Below are 19,479 nucleotides of genomic sequence, written 5' to 3'. Positions count from 1 at the left end.
TCTCATGGGAAAGTAAAACGGATATTGGAAATCTGAAATAAAAACGAAGATTTACAGTTAAAGTCGTTGATCTTCATCAGAACAGGTTCCTGGGTTAATCCCAGCAGTGACGGGTGAGGCCTTTAATTGGGCATTAATAATCGCTTAACGACTTGAACTAGTGAAAGGGACAGGAAGGTCGTCCGTGTTTTTTCTTGCCCTTGGACTTGATTGGGGCAGAGGTGGAAAGATAATGGCTGCCAGCTACCATCCTCACGCCTGATTAAATGCCTGCATAATTAAACTCGCCCACGGGGTGGCACAAGATTCTGCTCCGCATTATTTCAGTCAATATTCTAATTTTGTTTATGCATTCTGTTGACTTTTCTCTCTCCGTTGTTAGGCTGTGGCTCAGTGTGATCATAAGAATGCAGTGACTTGTATCCAGCGGTGTAAAGATATGCTACTCAGATTGCCCAAAGAGGTTTGTTAATGCATTTAACATTTATGTACTGGTTATGGTCACTGTAAAATGTCACTTTTGGCACTGTTGACAATGGCTTTTTCCAGTGGAGCTTAGATTGAGTTGAGCAAGCCTCAGGGTTTATGTTTGATTTGATTTGATTTGGAAAAAATTATAAGGGATAGGATTTATAGTTATTTGGAGAGTAATGAATTGATAGGTGATAGTCAGCATGGTTTTGTGGCAGGTAGGTCGTGCCTTACTAACCTTATTGAGTTTTTTGAGAAAGTGACCAAGGAGGTGGATGGGGGCAAGGCAGTGGACGTGGTATATATGGATTTTAGTAAGGCGTTTGATAAGGTTCACCATGGTAGGCTTCTGCAGAAAATGCAGATGTATGGGATTGGGGGTGATCTAGGAAATTGGATCAGGAATTGGCTAGCGGATAGGAAACAGAGGGTGGTGGTTGATAGTAAATATTCATCATGGAGTGCGGTTACAAGTGGTGTACCTCAAGGATCTGTTTTGGGGCCACTGCTGTTTGTAATATTTATTAATGATCTGGATGAGGGTATAGTTGGGTGGATTAGCAAATTTGCTGATGACACCAAAGTCGGTGGTGTGGTAGACAGTGAGGAAGGGTGTCGTAGTTTGCAGGAAGACTTAGACAGGTTGCAAAGTTGGGCCGAGAGGTGGCGGATGGAGTTTAATGCGGAGAAGTGTGAGGTAATTCACTTTGGTAGGAATAACAGATGTGTTGAGTATAGGGCTAACGGGAGGACTTTGAATAGTGTGGAGGAGCAGAGGGATCTAGGTGTATGTGTGCATAGATCCCTGAAAGTTGGGAATCAAGTAGATAAGGTTGTTAAGAAGGCATATGGTGTCTTGGCGTTTATTGGTAGGGGGATTGAATTTAGGAGTCGTAGCGTTATGTTGCAACTGTACACAACTCTGGTGCGGCCGCACTTGGAGTACTGTGTGCAGTTCTGGTCCCCACATTACAGGAAGGATGTGGAGGCTTTGGAGAGGGTGCAGAGGAGGTTTACCAGGATGTTGCCTGGTATGGAGGGGAGATCCTATGAGGAGAGGCTGAGGGATTTGGGATTGTTTTCGCTGGAAAGGCGGCGGCTAAGAGGGGATCTTATTGAAACATATAAGATGATTAGAGGTTTAGATAGGGTGGATAGTGATAGCCTTTTTCCTCTGATGGAGAAATCCAGCACGAGGGGGCATGGCTTTAAATTGAGGGGGGGTAGTTATAGAACCGATGTCAGGGGTAGGTTCTTTACCCAGAGGGTGGTGAGGGATTGGAATGCCCTGCCAGCATCAGTAGTAAATGCGCCTAGTTTGGGGGCGTTTAAGAGATCCGTAGATAGGTTCATGGACGAAAAGAAATTGGTTTAGGTTGGAGGGTCACAGTTTTTTTTTTTAACTGGTCGGTGCAACATCGTGGGCCGAAGGGCCTGTTCTGCGCTGTAATGTTCTATGTTCTATGTTGTTCTATGATATTGAGTCATTTTTATCACTACCACAAAACCAAACACGTCTGAAATGAAATAGTTCAGAAAATTCGAATCTCATCAAGAAGTAACATATTCTGCTTGCTAGGAGTACAACATCAATCCCTCAATGTATTTATAACTCTGACCACAGCTTGCAAGTGCAGAATTGAGTATGAATGAAAGCAGCGACTATAACTTTGCAGTCTTGCAAACTGGGCAACATGACAAGCAATTAACAGAAAAAAACCCAATTTGTCTCATGAAACAAGTAAGCCATTTGACCCATTGGGCCCGATTTTACCATTTGGAGTCTTAAGGGCCGGATCCGGGCGTAATAAAGATCCGAGCCCAGAATCCTCTTTGCAGCGCGCCCATACGCTTTTTGCTGGTTCTGGTCCGATCCACGCAGTGGGTGGGGCTTAGCACTGCTGGAACGATCGGAGCTCTGAACTGCGCATGCGCAGTTTGAAAAAAAATCTGAAGCAGCGCGCCCGGGCGGGAAAGAAAAGAAAGCAGAGAGAGCTGCTCTCTTGACACATGGAAGAGTTGGCAATAATTATACCTGCTCTTGTTAGAAAATATTGTTCTAACAATCTGATAATGCTATTAAACTCAAAGCTTTTGTCAAAAGATTACACTTGCATCTATTTCAACAGTCTACTTTTGTCTCAGTAATGAATGTGAGCTGCTTGGGTTATTTTGGGCTGATCGTGTCTACTTGCAGGCCTCAAGTGAAAAATAAAATGTGCATTTCTGAAAATCTTCGACCACACAGAACAAAGTACATCCATATCATTTTGAGTGTCTGTTCATTCCTGTTGTCACAGAGACGATTCCCCATCAACATATTGTAAAATGAATATATAACAAACCCAGTACTCGTAGCATATATCCTGAAGCAACAGTTCTTTAGAAGAAATTTCTAGTCCCAGGAACATCTAGGATATACTTAGTGTCAGAAGTTTAGTATTTTAGATCAAATGAATGTAATGGTAGTTTATGCAGAAAAATCGGTTTATTAACTTTCTAAAGTGTAACAATATTTTGAAAACCGATGCTTTTTACTGTTAAAGGATAGGAATTAAAACATTCAAATGTTTCAATTCCTATCCTTTAACAGTAAAGATAATTAATGGTTTACGTGCCTGGAATGGTTTACCTTCCCCCCCCCAACCAGAGATCCATTCTCCTCCCCGCCCCCCCAACCAGAGATCCATCCTCCCCCCCCAACACACTCGCAGAGCCGCCATCACCCCGGGACGGCGGAATGGCTGCGACTACAAGACACCCGGAAGTACCGGAGAGCTTTTGGATGCCATGCACCTACCTCCTCGCCAACCCCCACTGAGGAAGCGCCGGCTTCCGACTTTTATTTAGCAGGTCGCTAAAAGCGTGGATCCGGATTGGGCCGCACGGTGGTAAAGTGGGATTTGGCGGTAGAGTTGGGCGGGCAGTTCATTAAATCGATTTAAATGCATGCTAATGCATTTCAATCGTCGGGCCGCCCGATTGGGTCCACGCCCGAATCGGGTGTCAGTAAAGCCACGATCTGCTCGGATTCGGGTGCAGATCGTGTTAAAGGCCCGATGCCCGAATTTACCGCGATTTCACACCCAAAAACAGGCACGAATCTTTGGTAAAATCGGGCCCATTGTGTCTGTGATGGCTGGAAAAGAGTTATCCAGTCTAACCACCCTTTCCCGTTCTTGGTCTGTAGCCTTGTAGGTTACAGCAATGAAGTTCGTATCTGAGTACTTCTACTCGGGTTTCTGTATCTGTCACCTATTCGGGCAGTAAGTTCCAGACTCCTTGCACCATTGGATGAAAAGATTTCTCCTCAACTCTTCTCTAGTCCTCATTCCGTTTACTTTAAGTCTGTTCTCTGGTTATTGATTTCTGTCTCTGGCCATCATTTGATAGTTTTTGTTCTTGTGGTATTAATCGCTTTCTAATCAATCATTCTTAAAACTAGATACATAAATTATTATGAAGGGGCTTTCCAGATGGGCTTCATGCAGAAATCCATTGCATGCTTTGGTTCTGAGCTTTACAATCGAGAGCGGCCCATCTGCAAATCCTAAAATCACATAGTGATGCAGTTGGCCTCAATGTTGCCAGGCTAGAGAAGTGACAAAGCTGCTAGAGTCTCTGCTTTTGATCATTATTAAGCAATGGAAGGCTGTGTTTGCTGACACTACAACTACAAGCGGTGTACAAGTTACACATGCAGCGTCATTGCCTGTGATGTCATGGGTAGTGTCATCACAGGCAGTTGCCTGTACCAATGATGGCACAGATTATCAAGGACAGAAGATGTGTCAATGCCAGACTCATCAGCCGCGCTCACAAGATAGCCCCGAACTTCACCCAAGCACAATGCAACGCCATTCGTGCCCTCAAGGCCATCCGCGCCCTCGAGACCAACCGCAACATTGTCATCAAGCCAGCAAGGGAGGAGCCACCACCACACTCAACAGAACGGACTACTGCAAAAAGGTGTACCGACAGCTGAACAACCAGGAACATTACAGACAGTTACCCGCAGATCCGCCCAACAAACACACCCACCAACTCAACAGACTGATCAAGACCTTTGATGTAGACCTTCAGAGCACCCTCCGTGCTCTCATCCCACGTGCTCCCTGTGTTGGAGATCTCTACTGCCTCCCGAAGATCCACAAGACCAACACCCGGTCGTCCCATCTTATCAGGCAACAGGACCCCGTGTGAGAACCTCTCTGGCTACGTCAAAGGCATTCTGAAACTCATTGTACAAGGAATTCCTACCTTCTGTCGCGACATTATGCACCTCTTACAGAAACTCAAAACCCACGGACCAGTTGAACCTGGAACACTCCTAGTCACCATGGATGTCTCGGCACTCTATACCAGCATCCATCACGACAATAGCATTGCTGCAGCAGTCTCAGTACTCATCACCAACTGCCAATATCCAGATGCAATTTTACAACTCATCCGCTTCATGCTGGATCACAAAGTCTTCATCTTCGACAACCAGTTCTTCATCCAGACACACGCAACAGCGTTGGGGACCAAATTCGCATCTCAGTACGCCAACATCTTCATGCACAAGTTTGAACATGACCTATTCACCGCACAGGACCTTCAACCGACGCTATACACCAGAAAAATCGACATTTTCTTCCTTTAGACTCACGGCAAAGAATCACTGAAAAGACTACACGATGACATCAACAAGTCCAATCCCACCATCAGACTCACCATGAGTGAGTCACTCACTAATCTCCAGAATTGGTTGCATTCTTGGACACGCATCTCCATCAAGGACGGACACCTCAGCACTTTACTCTACCGCAAGCCTCCGGATAACCTCATGATGCTGCACTTCTCTGGCTTCCACCTTAAACACATTACAGAAACTATCCCCTACGGACAAGCTCTCAGTGTACACAGGATCTGCTCAGACGAGGAGGAACGCAACAGATAACTGCAGACGCTGAAAGACACCCTCGTAACAACGGGATATGGAGCTCGACTTCTCGATCGACAGTTCCGACACGCTACAGCAAAAAACCACACTGATCTCCTCTGAAGAAAAACACAGGACATGACCGATAGAGGACCCTTCGTCACCCGGTACTTCCCCGGAGTGGAGAAACTACGCCATCATGTTTGAAGCCTTCAACATGTCACCGATGACCATGAACATCTCGCCACGGCCAACCTCACACCCCCATTACTTGCCTTCAAACAACTGCCCAACTTCAAACAGACCATTGTTCGCAGCAAACTGCCTTCAACTGTAGCCTTCAGGAGAATAACGACCACGAAACCCTGCCACGGCAACCACCGCAAGAAGTGCTGGATCATCAACATGGATACCTTGATCACACGTGAGAACACCACCCACCAGGTACACGGTACATACTCATGCAACTCGGCCGATGTTGTCTACCTCGTACTCTGCAGGAAAGCATGTCCCGAGATGTGGTACATCGGCGAAACCATGCAGACGTGACAAAAACGAATGAACAGACACTGCATAACAATCGCCAGGCAGGAGTGTTCCCTTCCAGCCGTGGAGCACTACAGCAGTTTAGGGCATTCAGCCTCCGATCTTAGGGTAAGCGTTCTCCAAGGCAGCCTTCAAGACACACGACAACGCAGAATCGCCAAGCAAAAACTGATAGCCAAGTTCCGCACGCATGAGGACAGCCTCAACTGGGATCTTGGATTCATTTCACACTACTTGTAACCCCCCACCATACTGCCTGGGTTTGCAAAATCCTGGCTTGAGACAATTTGCACCTCTAACCTGTGATTATCCCTCTCTTCAAGCACACTGTTCGTATTTGCAAAGACTCGTATTCTAACCTTCCTTCACATTCTAATCTGTAATCGCAAGGGGGATAGAATATAAAAGCAGAGATGTCTTGCTGCATCTGTACAGGGCATTGGTGAGGCCGCAGCTGGAATACTGTGTGCAGTATTGGTCCCCTTATTTGCGGAAGGATATATTGGCCTTAAATGCAGAGAAGGTTCACCAGGTTGATACCAGAGATGAGGGGTGTTGATTATGAGGAGAGACTGAGCAGATTGGGTTTGTACTCGTTGGAATTTAGAAGGCTGAGGGGGGATCTTATAGAGACCTATAAGATAATGAAGGGGCTGGAATGGGTAGAGGTGGAGAGATTCTTTCCACTTAGAAAGGAAGCTAGAACTAGAGGGCACAGCCTCAAAATAAAGGGGGAGGTCAGTTTAGGACCGAGTTGAGGAGGAACTTCTCTCTGAGGGTGGTGAATCTCTGGAATTCTCTGCCCACTGAAGTGGTGGAGGCTACCTCGTTTGAATATGTTTAAATCACGGATAGATGGATTCCTGATTGGTAAGGGAATTAGGGGTTATGGGGATCAGGTGGGTAAGTGGAACTGATCCACTTCAGATCAGCCATGATCTTATTGAATGGCGGGGCAGGCTCGAGGGGCTAGATGGCCTACTCCTGCTCCTATTTCTTATGTTCTTATGTAATTATCTTTGCCGACATAACCGTGTTTGTGAACCTAGCTCCACTCACCAGATGAAGGTGAAATGACAGAGAGAGTGCTCTGAGCTAATGAGACATGTTGGTAACTAGAAGTCAAGTGGGGAACCAGGCAGCCAAGGTAAGCCAACAGGTTGGTGATATCTTAATACAGCCTTTGACGCAGCAGTGTTCTATTGGCATAGCTGAGTACCTGAGAGATTGTGTGCAAGCTTGAATGCACATGGCAATTAAAGACAAAGGAATACTCAGACGAGAGTTTGAAATCCTGGGAGTGGATCCTTCCTTAAAACAGCAGAGGGAAAGTATTGTTTCAAAGAAGATTATAAGGCATTACTTTTTGAGAGTTCAGTTTGATAACACCTATGTGGAAGCCAGAGTCTAATAAGACAACTTGATTCATAGAGTAATAATCTGGGGGATTTGAGGAAAATCCGCAGAGGTTTGATTGGGTAGCACAGTGGCACAATGGTTAGTACTACTGCCTTGAAGTGCTAGGGATCTGGGTTCAATTCCAGCCTTGGGCCAGTATGGTGTGTGGAATGTGCAAGTTCTCCCCATGTCTGCATGGGTTTCCTCTGGGTGCTCCTGTTTGCTCCCACATTCCAGTGATGTGCAGGTTAGATGGATTGGCCAAGCTCAATTGCCCCTTATCATCCAAAAATGTGTAGGTTAGGTGGATTGGTTATGGTGGATGCGTGGGGTATGGGAATAGGCCGGGGATGTGGGCCTGGGCAAGGTGCATTTTTGGAGAGTCAGTGCATACTTGATAGGCCGAATGGCGTCCTGCACCTCAAGAATTCTATGGGTGGCATCAGCCACTTGGTTCTAGGGTGACACGGTGGTACAGTGGTTAGCACTGCTGCCTCACAGCGCCAGGGACCTGGATTCAATTCCAGCCTTGGGTCACTGTCTGTGTGGAGTTTGTACCTTCTTCCCGTGTCTGCGTGGGTTTCCTCCCGGTGCTCCGGTTTGCTCCCACAGTCCACAGATGTGTGGGTTAGGTAGATTGGCCATGGTAAATTGCTCCTTAGTGTCAGGGGGATTAGCAGGGTAAATATGTGGGATTAAGTGGATAGGGTTTGGGTGGGATTGCTCTCAGTGCAGGTTTGATGGGCCAAATGGCCTGTTTCTGCACTGTAGGGATTCTATTATTCTAGGGTGGCATCTGCCACGTGGTTTCAGAGTGGTGTGTGCCTGACCACGGATGGCATGTTGGTTTATTAGGACTGTCTATTTACTGAGAACATTATAGGTTAAATATATTTTGCGTCCTTTGTTATTCTTGAGACTTGCCTACATTTTTCAGGATATAGGTGGGGTGAAGGAGTATTGTAATATAGGGATGAATTTTTTCAGCTTTTGGCTCAGTGATGTTTTGGGTGAGAAAAACAGTGAGTAGCCTATTGGCAATGCTGGTGAGTTTTCACATTGTATTTTTATTCACTTTGAAAAGAATGTGCAGGAGTTTCATGATGTGCCCGAGGCAGGTTGACTCTTAGTCACCAGCCGCCCCATCAGTTGAGCACTTCAATTGGGGTTGTTCCATTCAACCGCCTCCCCAGCACTTATTCCAAGTCCAGTCAAGAGTTTGGCCGCCCTGAGTTTCTCAGAAGGAGCACTGACACAAATGCTGAAAGTGGTGGAGGAGAGGCACGATGTTCTGTACCCTCAGGCTGGGATAAGACTGGCAAGTTCAGGAACCTGCATGGGAGGTGGTGGCAGTGTTGATAAGCAGCAGCTGCTCTCACAAATGGTCATTAAGTACTAGAAAAAGATGAATGACCATGCAGCCAGGGGGGTAAGTCATTCTTCTCATTTCTCAATACTTAGGTACTCACACACGCGTCACACATCCACTGGGAGCTCTCACACTGCTGCCTCACCAGGCCCTTCCAATTGCCCACCCACTCACCCGCAACACATGCCATGTATCCTTATCATCTGATCTTGCATGTGTCCTGTTAATACGTTTTCAATCTGTTTTCTGCAGGACAAGCTAGCTCACAATGAACAGCAAAGCAGGTGGGCGGAGGCATGCCAAATTGAAAATCCTCTCATTGTTGGTGAAGCAGGTCATCCAGCTTATTGTGGAGGAAGAGAGTGATGAGAGCGAGGTGGGTGCAAGACAAAAAGGTGAGGACCCACAACACAATCATCCATCTGAACAGCATCAAATCAGTTTCCTCTCTCCTATCTTATGACCTAACCTAATGCCATGACTAATGCCATGTCTCTTTACTTGCAGAAAAATCAGAGGAAAAGCTGGTGCATCCACAAATGGCATTGAAGACCAGCCAGGAGGGATGTTTTGATGGATTTTTGGATGTACCCAATGAAGAGGCATTAACAGCTGCCCCGTGTAATCTCCATCCGTGCAGGCATTCACCTCAGTGGGAATTAGTAGTAGACTGGCTTCTGAGTCACTAACTGGTGAGCACTTCACAGCAGGTGGAGGCTGGTATGTCAGCGATGTTGGCAGCTCATTGTTTTGCATAACTTCACACTGACAGGAGACAGCCTGGCCACGGGGATATCCCCCGCTCGTCAACTCCACCGTTCAACCTTGTCATTTGGGAAAGTCTGATCCCAGCGGCTAGACCATTGCGCAAGCCTTTCCACTGGCATCAGCAACACAGATCCTCAGTGTGACTCCTAACTAAGGAGGAGGCAGCATCAGGAGGGATGGCTCTGCCCATGCATCATCCTGATATTACCCATGTCAGTCGAGGCTTGACACACTGGTCAGACATTCGCAGTCACTGTTCGAGGATCAAGGCTGTTTCATCACTACAAATCACCATCATTCTCCTGCATTGTAAAGACCATTGACAACAACATCCTTCCCTTCAGGGTTGGGTGTCGCACAGCCATTACTCAGTGAGGTAGGACCATCTTCCATGATGCGACATCAGTGCCCTCCCTAGTCCTGGTAATCTGAAATGGGAAGGTATCGGGAGTTCTCCTCCCCATGCAAGCCATTGCCTGACAGTCAAGGAAACTTCAGGGGTGTAGTGGCTTGCCCAGGATTCAAAATGTGATGCAAGGTTTATTGGATGCTGATTAGTAATTTGCTGGGATATTTTGAAGCATGTTACTCGAGGCTGAATAGCTTTGGATTTATTGTTATAAGGTGGGATATGTGACTCAATTTAGAAAGAAGTAAGTTGAGGCACTGAGTACAGGCATAAGAATTGGGGTTATGGTGAGCTATATCGTACAAGTTCTAAAGATAGGTGTAAATTTAACTGGTTTACCAGAATCAAACCAAGAGCTAGTTAACCCATTTGGCAGATAAATTGCAATTAGGATCACCTGCGCCTTTTCAAATAGCTGACATAATTGAAAATATAGCTGAGCAATTTAAAATTGCAGGAAATGCCTGAGAGACCAAGTTCTTTGAAAAGTGAAGCAATTGTTAATGGGCAAAAATTCAATTATAGATTAAACAATTAGAAATAGAATGAGAGAAAGAAATAGAATTTTTTTCCAAGAAATTGAATAGAAGACTCTTGAAGTGGAGGAAAAAATAAAAGAAGTGGAAATGAGGAAATTTTAAATTAGAAATGTCAAGGTTAGTAAGGGAAACGAATTCCAGCTTAAAATGCTGGTGGTTAATAAAGGGACCACATAGAAGGGTGAAGAAGGACTTATCTCTGGACATGAACCTAGTGGGGAGATGTTTAAGTTTCTACAAGCTCTTCCATAGTTTAAGGAAATGGATTTTAAGCATACTATATTTATTTTGAAAAACTAGCTAAACAGATTAAATAGCCAAAGGGATTTGGACATTACTTTTACAAATTAGACTGTTGGTAGAGCTAGTGATGTGTGTGCGTCTTTGTCAGAAGAGGTATCAGGAGGTATTGGTGAAGAAAGTTAGGCGAAAGGAGGTTCCAGATGTTTTTTCTCCAAGGGAGAAATGTTCCCTTACTCATCCAATCGAATAAGTAAACAATTCAAAATTTTGAGAGATTCTGATTAAGTTTTGACGGTGGCTGATAGAATCTATATTTCAGGTAGCTTTATGAAGGAAAAAAACGGGTATTAATTGAAGGGACAAACCTGTTTCTTTGTGCAAAGTTAATTTAAGCAGTAAGTTTGTGGAAGGAATTATTATTTTGAATTTATTATTCCTAAATCACTCTCTTGGAGGGATAGATTTCATCCGAAGTAATGATTTGGTTTGTTGGGAAAGTAATACGAGAGCAAGTAAACAGTCAGTTGATCATGTTGTTCTTAACAAACTTTTGAAAACTATAGTGTGGTAAAAATTAGATAGCTATTTCAGATCGCAAGCAATTGAAGGCAAATCTGTTCCGTGGGGAAAATCAGTGACTACGTTTGAAATATGAATTTGCGAATGAAAAACCAGAATTGTTAAGAGCCATTGAGAATCAGTCATGCAATATGGAACAAAAGCAAATTACTGCGGATGCTGGGATCTGAAACCAAAAGAGAAAATGCTGGAAAATCTCAGCAGGTCTGGCAGCATCTGTAGGGAAAGAAAAGAGCTGACGTTTCGAGTCCAGATGACCCTTTATCAAAGGGTAACATGGAACACTTGATTTGGGACTTAAACTGTTTGATGGATAAAGTTGATGAAGCAAACTTAGAACAAAAGTCAATCTCCAGTTGAAATTTGATTTTGGAAGTATCGGGAAAAAAATAAATTTCTGGTAAATCAGAATAATTAGTTGAATGCAGAACTAAGGAACTGTTATGCTGGCCATAAACGGCAAGGCCCAGCGGCAAGTGAGAATCGGGTTAGCATCCGTTGCTTTAACTCGGACTGGTATTCTGTAGGTCTCTCGGTAATTGACTTGCTTGCTATAAGCTGCTGGTGCTGCTCTTTCTTGTGTTACCATCAAACGGGTTTTGATGATGGAAGACTGGCCTTGGTGGAATTATTCCATTGGCGACTAGGAGTAAAAACAACTGTCTTTTTCTCTCTGGGCAATCTCCTTAGTCAAGAACCAACAGCTCTTCTCTGGTGAGTAAAAGCCACTAAAGCTCTTCTTCGTAAATCTGAACCCTATGATGCGAGTGGGGAAGAGTTGCCCAATGTGCAGAATGTGTGTTATCGAAGGAGACGAAACACAAGAAGTAATTTTGTCGACGGTATGCAAGGCCCCCACATTCAGCACGATAAAATATCTCCCCTGCCCAGATGCCCCTGACTTGAAAACATTATTCAGCTAGCAGACTTGGTGAAAACCACTATGACCCAAAACCCTCTGTTATACTCCAAAGGTACCGCTTTAGCTCAGCTGGGAGAGCACTGGAGAACCCTTGGGAAACTATTGCTGAATTTCTCATAGAATCATAGAAACCCTACAGTACAGAAAGAGGCCATTCAGTCCATCGAGTCTGCGCCGACCACAATCCCACCCAGGCCCTACCCCCATATCCCTACATATTTACCCACTAATCCTTCTAGCCTATGCATCTCAGGACACATGGGGCAATTTTTAGCATGGCCAATCAACCTGACCCGCACATCTTTGGACTGTGGGAGGAAACTGGAGCACCCGGAGGAAACCCACGCAGACACGAGGAGAATGTGCAAACTCCACACAGACAGTGACCCAAGCTGGGAATCGAACCCAGGTCCCTGGAGCTGTGAAGCAGCAGTGCTAACCACTATGCTACCGTACCGCCCCCTATGCTACCGTGCCGCCCCCAGGTTACGAAAATTATCAACATTGCAAAGCCTCTTAACAAAATGTTGTGAGGCAGATTGCTATGCTGCATAAAGAACCTGACTACCCAAAAAAAGCTATTGGTTGAACCCAACCTGAATCTTAAAAAAGCAATCGAAATAGCTCAATTGCTGAAAAACGCAAGAAAAGTAACTCAGAGGCAATCAGGCAGCAGTGTCCTCAAGTAAGGCTTCATTGGAAAGGTCTTATGTGAACATGATGTTAGAGGGTCCTTTACAACATTGTAGTTGTAATAACACCACCAGGCAATGCAGTGACGTCTCACGAGTGTTAGGAAATATTTTCCAGAGGGGTGCAGGTGCCAGACAACGGACTGTTGCAAGCACTGCCAATGGACACAACCAAGGCAAATTTTTAGGAATAGGCAAAACACATGCTGTTTAGTGAAGAAGCCAAAGCCAGTAGCTGACTATGCGTACCATGCAGGCATACTCATTTTCAGAAGCCGGGATGTTACAACGGAATCGCATCATCACAACCAAGGTTGCCCAATAGTGTTAGAACTACTGTTGAATGATCATCACTTGAAAATGGAGCTGAACACGAGGGCTGGGCACTCCATTGTCAGGGAACGGGCATACAAGCACTTCCAAACTGGCACCCAACACCTGAGCTTAGAAGACACGAAGGCCAGACTAGCCACCTGCGCAGGGAAACCTTTACAAATACAATGCACCTAAATGACCCTAGTCACATTCAGGCAGCAATTAAGTCATCTCCTACTCATTGTTGTACAGGCGCAGTGATCAAGCCTTGTGGACAGAGATTGCTCCAGCAGGTCAGCTTGAACTTTTTGGCAACTTCAGTGTAGGCACAGGTGTGGGGACCGGACAAAGTTATCAGTTGATACCCTGGAGTTTTCCAAGAAGGACTGGGAAAAATAAAAGGGGCCAAGGCCTGCATCAGGCCTAAATATTTCAGAACAAGACCAGTCCCATACTCCCAGTTAGTGAAGTTGGAAACTGACCTTGAAAGATAGACCTGTGTCATTGCAGAATTGGCTGTGCCTATTGTCCCCATTCTCAAGCCAGACAAGTCAATTCAAGTCTGTGGGTTTATAAACTAATCGTGAATTGGGTTTCCAAATTTGATAGGTATACCATGCTTTGAATTGAAGGCCTGTGTGAGCTGAAGTTAGCAGGTGGTCAGTTCTTCTCCAAGTTGGACATGAGCCAGACCTATCTTCAGCTTGAATTGGACGAGTCTTCCCAAAAATATGTGACCATCAACATGGTCAACGGATTATATGAGTATACTTAGTTGTCTCTTCAGCATGCGCCATATTCCAACGAATTATGGAGAACATATTCCAAGGGCTACCCAGAGTGACAGTGTACTTCAATGACATCCTGGTCATGGCTCTGGAACACAAGCACCTGGCAAACTTAGCAGAGATTCTCGTGAGCCTAAATGCGCTTTGAGGGCAAAATGTGTCTTTCAGGCAACTGAAGTGACCTACTTAGGCTTTCGACAAAGTTAAACGATAGCTACTGTCACCTAACCTATTGGCCTATTTTGACCCTAGGAAAGAATTTATTCTGACATACGATGCTTCTCCATACAGGGGTGGGGTGGTACTTTCACATCGCTAGAAAGACAGGACGGAAAGGCCTATTGCATATGCATCCAGAACCCTTTAGGATACCGACCAGAGGTATTCTCAGGTCATAAAGAAGGATTGATGGTCTCATTTGGTGTGAACAAGTTTCATCTGTCCGTCTATGGCTGACATGTCATAATAATAACCAACCACAAACCCTTATTCGGATTTTTAAAGAAGATAAAGATTGCAAGAAGTAAGGAACCCTGCCTTGAAAAGGCATCCATCTCAAACAGTAAGCAAAGGGTCTTATTTGTTTTAATCTGCAAGATTCTATTTCTTCTGTACTGAATCTCAGTCACAACTTCATATGAAAAACTTAGAAGCTTCCAACCTCCAGGTTCTCTGCGAAGAACTATAAGAGAGAACCCTTTTAGGCCTGAATGCTTTTTGCTTTAATTGATTGGCTAAGAATACATGTCTTGTTTCTTGTTGTTCTGTTACTTATCTAACTTCATGCCTTACCTCTGGAATGAACGTTTTCTTATGTATGGGCATGTCTTTTTTTTGTGTGTCTTGTTGCATTTCTGTTTTGCATTTGTGTATAATTTATGTTTGTCTTTTTAAAATTTTCTGGAAAGCCTGTTTGTGCCGGTTTGTTTAAGTCACAAAGGCCTAATATGTTTAATACATCTCTTCTCAAGAAATTGTATCTTCCTTCCCAGTGACAGATGGCTCATCATTAACCTCTGGCGGCATCTTCTGATCCAGCCGAAGTCTATGTTGTTTTGATGGCTTGCCCACCCTGTTGTTGGAGATCCCACCACAGCAAGTCACCTTTGGCAGGGCCGGAAGATGGTGTCAGTGGGATGGGCTGGAAAATCTCATCCTTGGAACAATTTTCCGCTGAGAGAGTTTGAGGAGTTCGAATCCAAACTAAAATGCAGAACCTCAAACTTAATATGCTCTGAGTTGTTAACTGAACCATGCACCAACTGGCATATAGTGAAACAGTTCGGTGAATTAAAAATATGGCTTGAAGTTTGGGTGTGGGAAGAAGATGTTTTGATTTATGAGGCACTGGCACCAGTACTCAGGAAAGGTTCCATTGGAGTGGACTCCAATTAAGGTAGACTGGGACGAGTGATCTCGGGCTAAGTATGGTTGATACTTAAAACTAACCTCTGTAGTGTAACTAGGATTTAGTGTGACAAGAAAGACAGTGAACCTTTTTTCCTGTTGATAGGTATATGATAATCATCTCCATGTGAGGGGGGATGTCCCGCTTATCAGTGGCATAGATTAAGAACTCAGTCTGGCATTAGAGATGCCACCATGTTGATCACCTTCCATCAGATTTCTTTGACAGGAGTTTCCATGAATAACCAATTTTAATTCCAATGCATCTACCATGGTAGAAAGGGTTCACAATCTTCCTTGGAGTGTTCCATCATAGGTTAGCATTGAATAATTGCAAAATTCAATTTTTCCTTTTGTATAATGGCTGTGATTTTCTTGCACCTGGAAAATATGGAGTTAATTGCACATGAAGTTGTTTCCTTTTGGGAAAGCCAGTTTTGCTTTCTATTATCTCCTTACTTTGATATCTGCATGGAGCTGACTGTTTGTTTTAGACAGGTTACTTGTCCCTGCTGTGTTACAATTTCGGAGTGGATACTTATCAGCAGAAGAAATACGGAGAAAGTTCTTTCTGGCTGCGGTAAGAACTTAAATTTGAAGAATTTTATCAATGACTCTGGTGACAAGCATTTTAAATTCATTCATCTTATACGGTTAAATATGAAGAATTTCCTTGGGGTTTTTGCTTTGCTACCATAACTTTGGTAGGTTGTTTGGAAGAAACCCTTGGTGTTTTTTGCTGATCCTCTGCCAAGCTTATGGTGGTGGAGCAGCAGAAGCTTCTCGGATGTTCCTGATAATTGTTATTTGTATAAAAGTGGTGTTATGGTATGTAGTTTATTTATGGAATGCACTTATAAAATTAGGTTAATGAAGTGGGTTTCTACAATAGTTCAGTGGATTGTAAACTATCCCATGCAATGGTAAATTACACAATGCAAGTTGTGGAATCCTACATACTAGTTGCGTGTGATCAATTGTTTTGGCAACACTCAAATGGCTGCAAAAGCATTTCCTGCTGAAGCTGTCATCAGCTATGGAGGGATGCACTCTCTATTTTCAGCCACTTGTTCTTCCCACCACCTGAGCTATTTTTACCTGCCTTGCTCACTTGGGCCTAATGCACTCTCTGGGACCTATTTGAATTGTTGTGGGAAGATTGATTGACAGGTCAGGTGGGACAGTTTTGTTTGTCCCAAGAGTTCTTATATTTTCATTTTTGGCTGCTGGTTAGTTAGAATCTGTTGGACTCCAGACTGAAAAGTAGTATTTCTGTGTTTCTCCCTGGTATTAGAAATTGTGCTGGCAAGTTGTTTGCAGTTTTTCTTGCCATCCTGGAATGAAAACTATACTGTTGGTGGTTTGCTACCTAGAGGTCAACAGTGGCATTATCTCTACCTCGAGGTGCTGGAATTTGCAACTGAAGAACTAATTTACAGCAGATTGCAGTGCTAGAAAATCTAGCACCATGTGAGCAATTCTTATTTTCTGTGCTAAACCTGGGACGGGTGTATGTTTGCAAGGAGGCTTGTTTGGTTGGAATAGTGCATTTATTTGTTGGGGTTTATACAATACCATGGGTGTTTTCTTTCTTGTTTGTAACTGGCAAAACCTACTGCTAATTTTCATTCTATATGTTAACCGTATTCTTAAATAAACTTTGATAAAAGCTTGCTAGTGGGTCTTTTGAATCATATCTGGATCATAGAAATTGCTGAGCAGATTATGGATAGGTGTGGAGGTCACAGGGTAGTTGTCATGGGGGACTTTAACCTTCCAAATATTGATTGGAACCTTTATAGGTCGAATAGTTCGGATGGGGCAGTTTTTGTGCAGTGTGTGCAGGAGGGGTTCCTGACACAATATGTGGATAAGCCGACAAGAGGTGGGGCCACATTGGATTTGGTAATGGGAAATGAGCCGGGCCAAGTGTTGGATTTGGTTGTGGGAGAGCACTTTGGAGGTAGTGACCACAATTCGGTATCTTTTGTTATTGCAATGGAGAGGGAGAGGGCCATACGGCAGGGCATAGTTTACAATTGGGGGAGAGGTAATTATGATGCAATCAGGCGGGAATTAGGAAGCATAGGATGGGAACAAAAATTGTCAGGCAAAGGCACTAATGATAAGTGGAACTTTTTCAAGGAACAAATACTGCGTGTCCTTGATAGATATGTCCCTGCCAGGCAGAGAGGAAATGGCCGAGTGAGGGAACCATGGTTCACAAAAGAGGTGGAATGTCTTGTCAAGAGGAAGAAGGAAGCGTATGTTAGGTTGAGAAAACAAGGTTCAGTTGGATCGATGGAGGGTTACAAGTTAGCAAGAAATGAGCTGAAAAAGGGGCTTAGGAGAGCTAGGAGGGGGCATGAGAAGTCCTTGGCGGGTCGGATCAAGGAAAACCCCAAGGCTTTTTACTCTTATGTGAGGAATAAAAGAATGACCAGGGTGAGGCTGGGGCCGGTCAAGGACGGCAGTGGGAATTTGTGCATGGAGTCAGAAGAGATAGGAGAGGTGATGAATGAATACTTTTCTTCGGTGTTCACCAAGGAGAGGGGCCATGTTTTTGAGGAAGAGAAGGAGGTGTCACAGGCTGATAGGCTGGAGGAAGTAGATGTTCGGAGGGAAGATGTACTAGCAATTTTGAATAAACTGAAAGTTGATAAGTCCCCTGGGCCTGATGAGATATATCCTAGGATTCTTTGGGAGGCAAGGGATGAGATAGCAGAGCCTTTGGCATTGATCTTTGCGTCCTCACTGTCCATGGGGGTGGTGCCAGAGGACTGGAGAGTGGCGAATGTGGTTCCTCTGTTTAAGAAAGGCAATAGAAATGACCCTGGTAATTATAGGCCGGTTAGTCTTACTTCGGTGGTCGGTAAGTTGATGGAAAAGGTCCTTGGGGATAGGATTTACGACCATTTAGAAAGATGCAGCTTAATCTGGGATAGTCAGCACGGATTTGTGAAGGGCAAGTCTTGCCTCACAAATTTGATCGAATTTTTTGAGGAGGTAACTAAGTGTGTAGATGAAGGTAGTGCAGTTGATGTCATATACATAGATTTTAGTAAGGCATTTGATAAAGTCCCCCACGGTCGGCTTATGAAGAAAGTTAGGATGTGTGGGATAGAGGGAAGTTTGGCCGATTGGATAGGTAACTGGCTATCTAACAGAAGACAGAGGGTGGTGGTGGATGGAAAATTTTCGGACTGGAAACCGGTTACCAGCGGAGTGCCACAGGGATCAGTGCTTGGTCCTCTGCTATTTGTAATTTTTATTAATGACTTAGAGGAGGGGGCTGAAGGGTGGATCAGTAAATTTGCTGATGACACCAAGATTGGTGGAGTAGTGGATGAGGTGGAGGGCTGTTGTAGGCTGCAAAGAGATGTAGATAGGATGCAGAGCTGGGCTGAAAAATGGCAAATGGAGTTTAACCCTGACAAATGCGAGGTGATTCATTTTGGTAGGACAAATTTAAATGTGGATTACAGGGTCAAAGGTAGGGTTCTGAAGAATGTGGAGGAACAGAGAGATCTTGGGGTTCATATCCATAGATCTCTGAAGGTTGCCACTCAAGTGGATAGAGCCGTGAAGAAGGCCTATAGTGTGTTGGCGTTCATTAACAGGGGGTTTGAGTTTAAGAGCCGTGGGGTTATGCTGCAACTGTACAGGACTTTGGTGAGACCACATTTGGAATATTGTGTGCAGCTCTGGTCACCTCACTATAAGAAGGATGTGGAGACACTGGAAAGAGTGCAAAGGAGATTTACCAGGATGCTGCCTGGTTTGGAGGGTAGGTCTTATGAGGAAAGGTTGAGGGAACTTGGGCTTTTCTCTTTGGAGCGGAGGAGGTTGAGAGGAGACTTGATAGAGGTTTATAAGATGATGAGGGGGATAGATAGAGTGAACGTTCAAAGACTATTTCCTCGGGTGAATGGAGCGGTAACTAGGGGGCATAACTATAGGGTTCATGGTGGGAGATATAGGAAGGATGTCCGAGGTTGGTTCTTTACGCAGAGAGTGGTTGGGGTGTGGAATGGACTGCCTGCAGGGATAGTGGAGTCAGAAACTTTAGGAACATTTAAGAAGCTATTGGATAGGCACATGGAGTACTT

General features: G+C 44.5%; 1 protein-coding gene across 1 annotated transcript in view; it reads left to right on the top strand.

Annotated features, from left to right (window-relative positions):
* Positions 1-19,479, top strand: part of tex11 (testis expressed 11) — a 168,433-nt gene that overhangs the window by 28,710 nt on the left and 120,244 nt on the right. Inside the window, exons 7-8 of the mRNA XM_078212049.1 lie at positions 383-463; positions 15,865-15,950. Coding sequence (XP_078068175.1) covers positions 383-463; positions 15,865-15,950 — 167 coding nt within the window. The remainder of the gene's footprint in view (positions 1-382; positions 464-15,864; positions 15,951-19,479) is intronic.

The sequence above is a fragment of the Mustelus asterias genome, chromosome 4 (assembly GCF_964213995.1).
Source record: "Mustelus asterias chromosome 4, sMusAst1.hap1.1, whole genome shotgun sequence".
Classification (NCBI taxonomy): Eukaryota; Metazoa; Chordata; class Chondrichthyes; order Carcharhiniformes; family Triakidae; genus Mustelus; species Mustelus asterias.
This window is presented reverse-complemented; position numbering and strand designations above follow the sequence as displayed.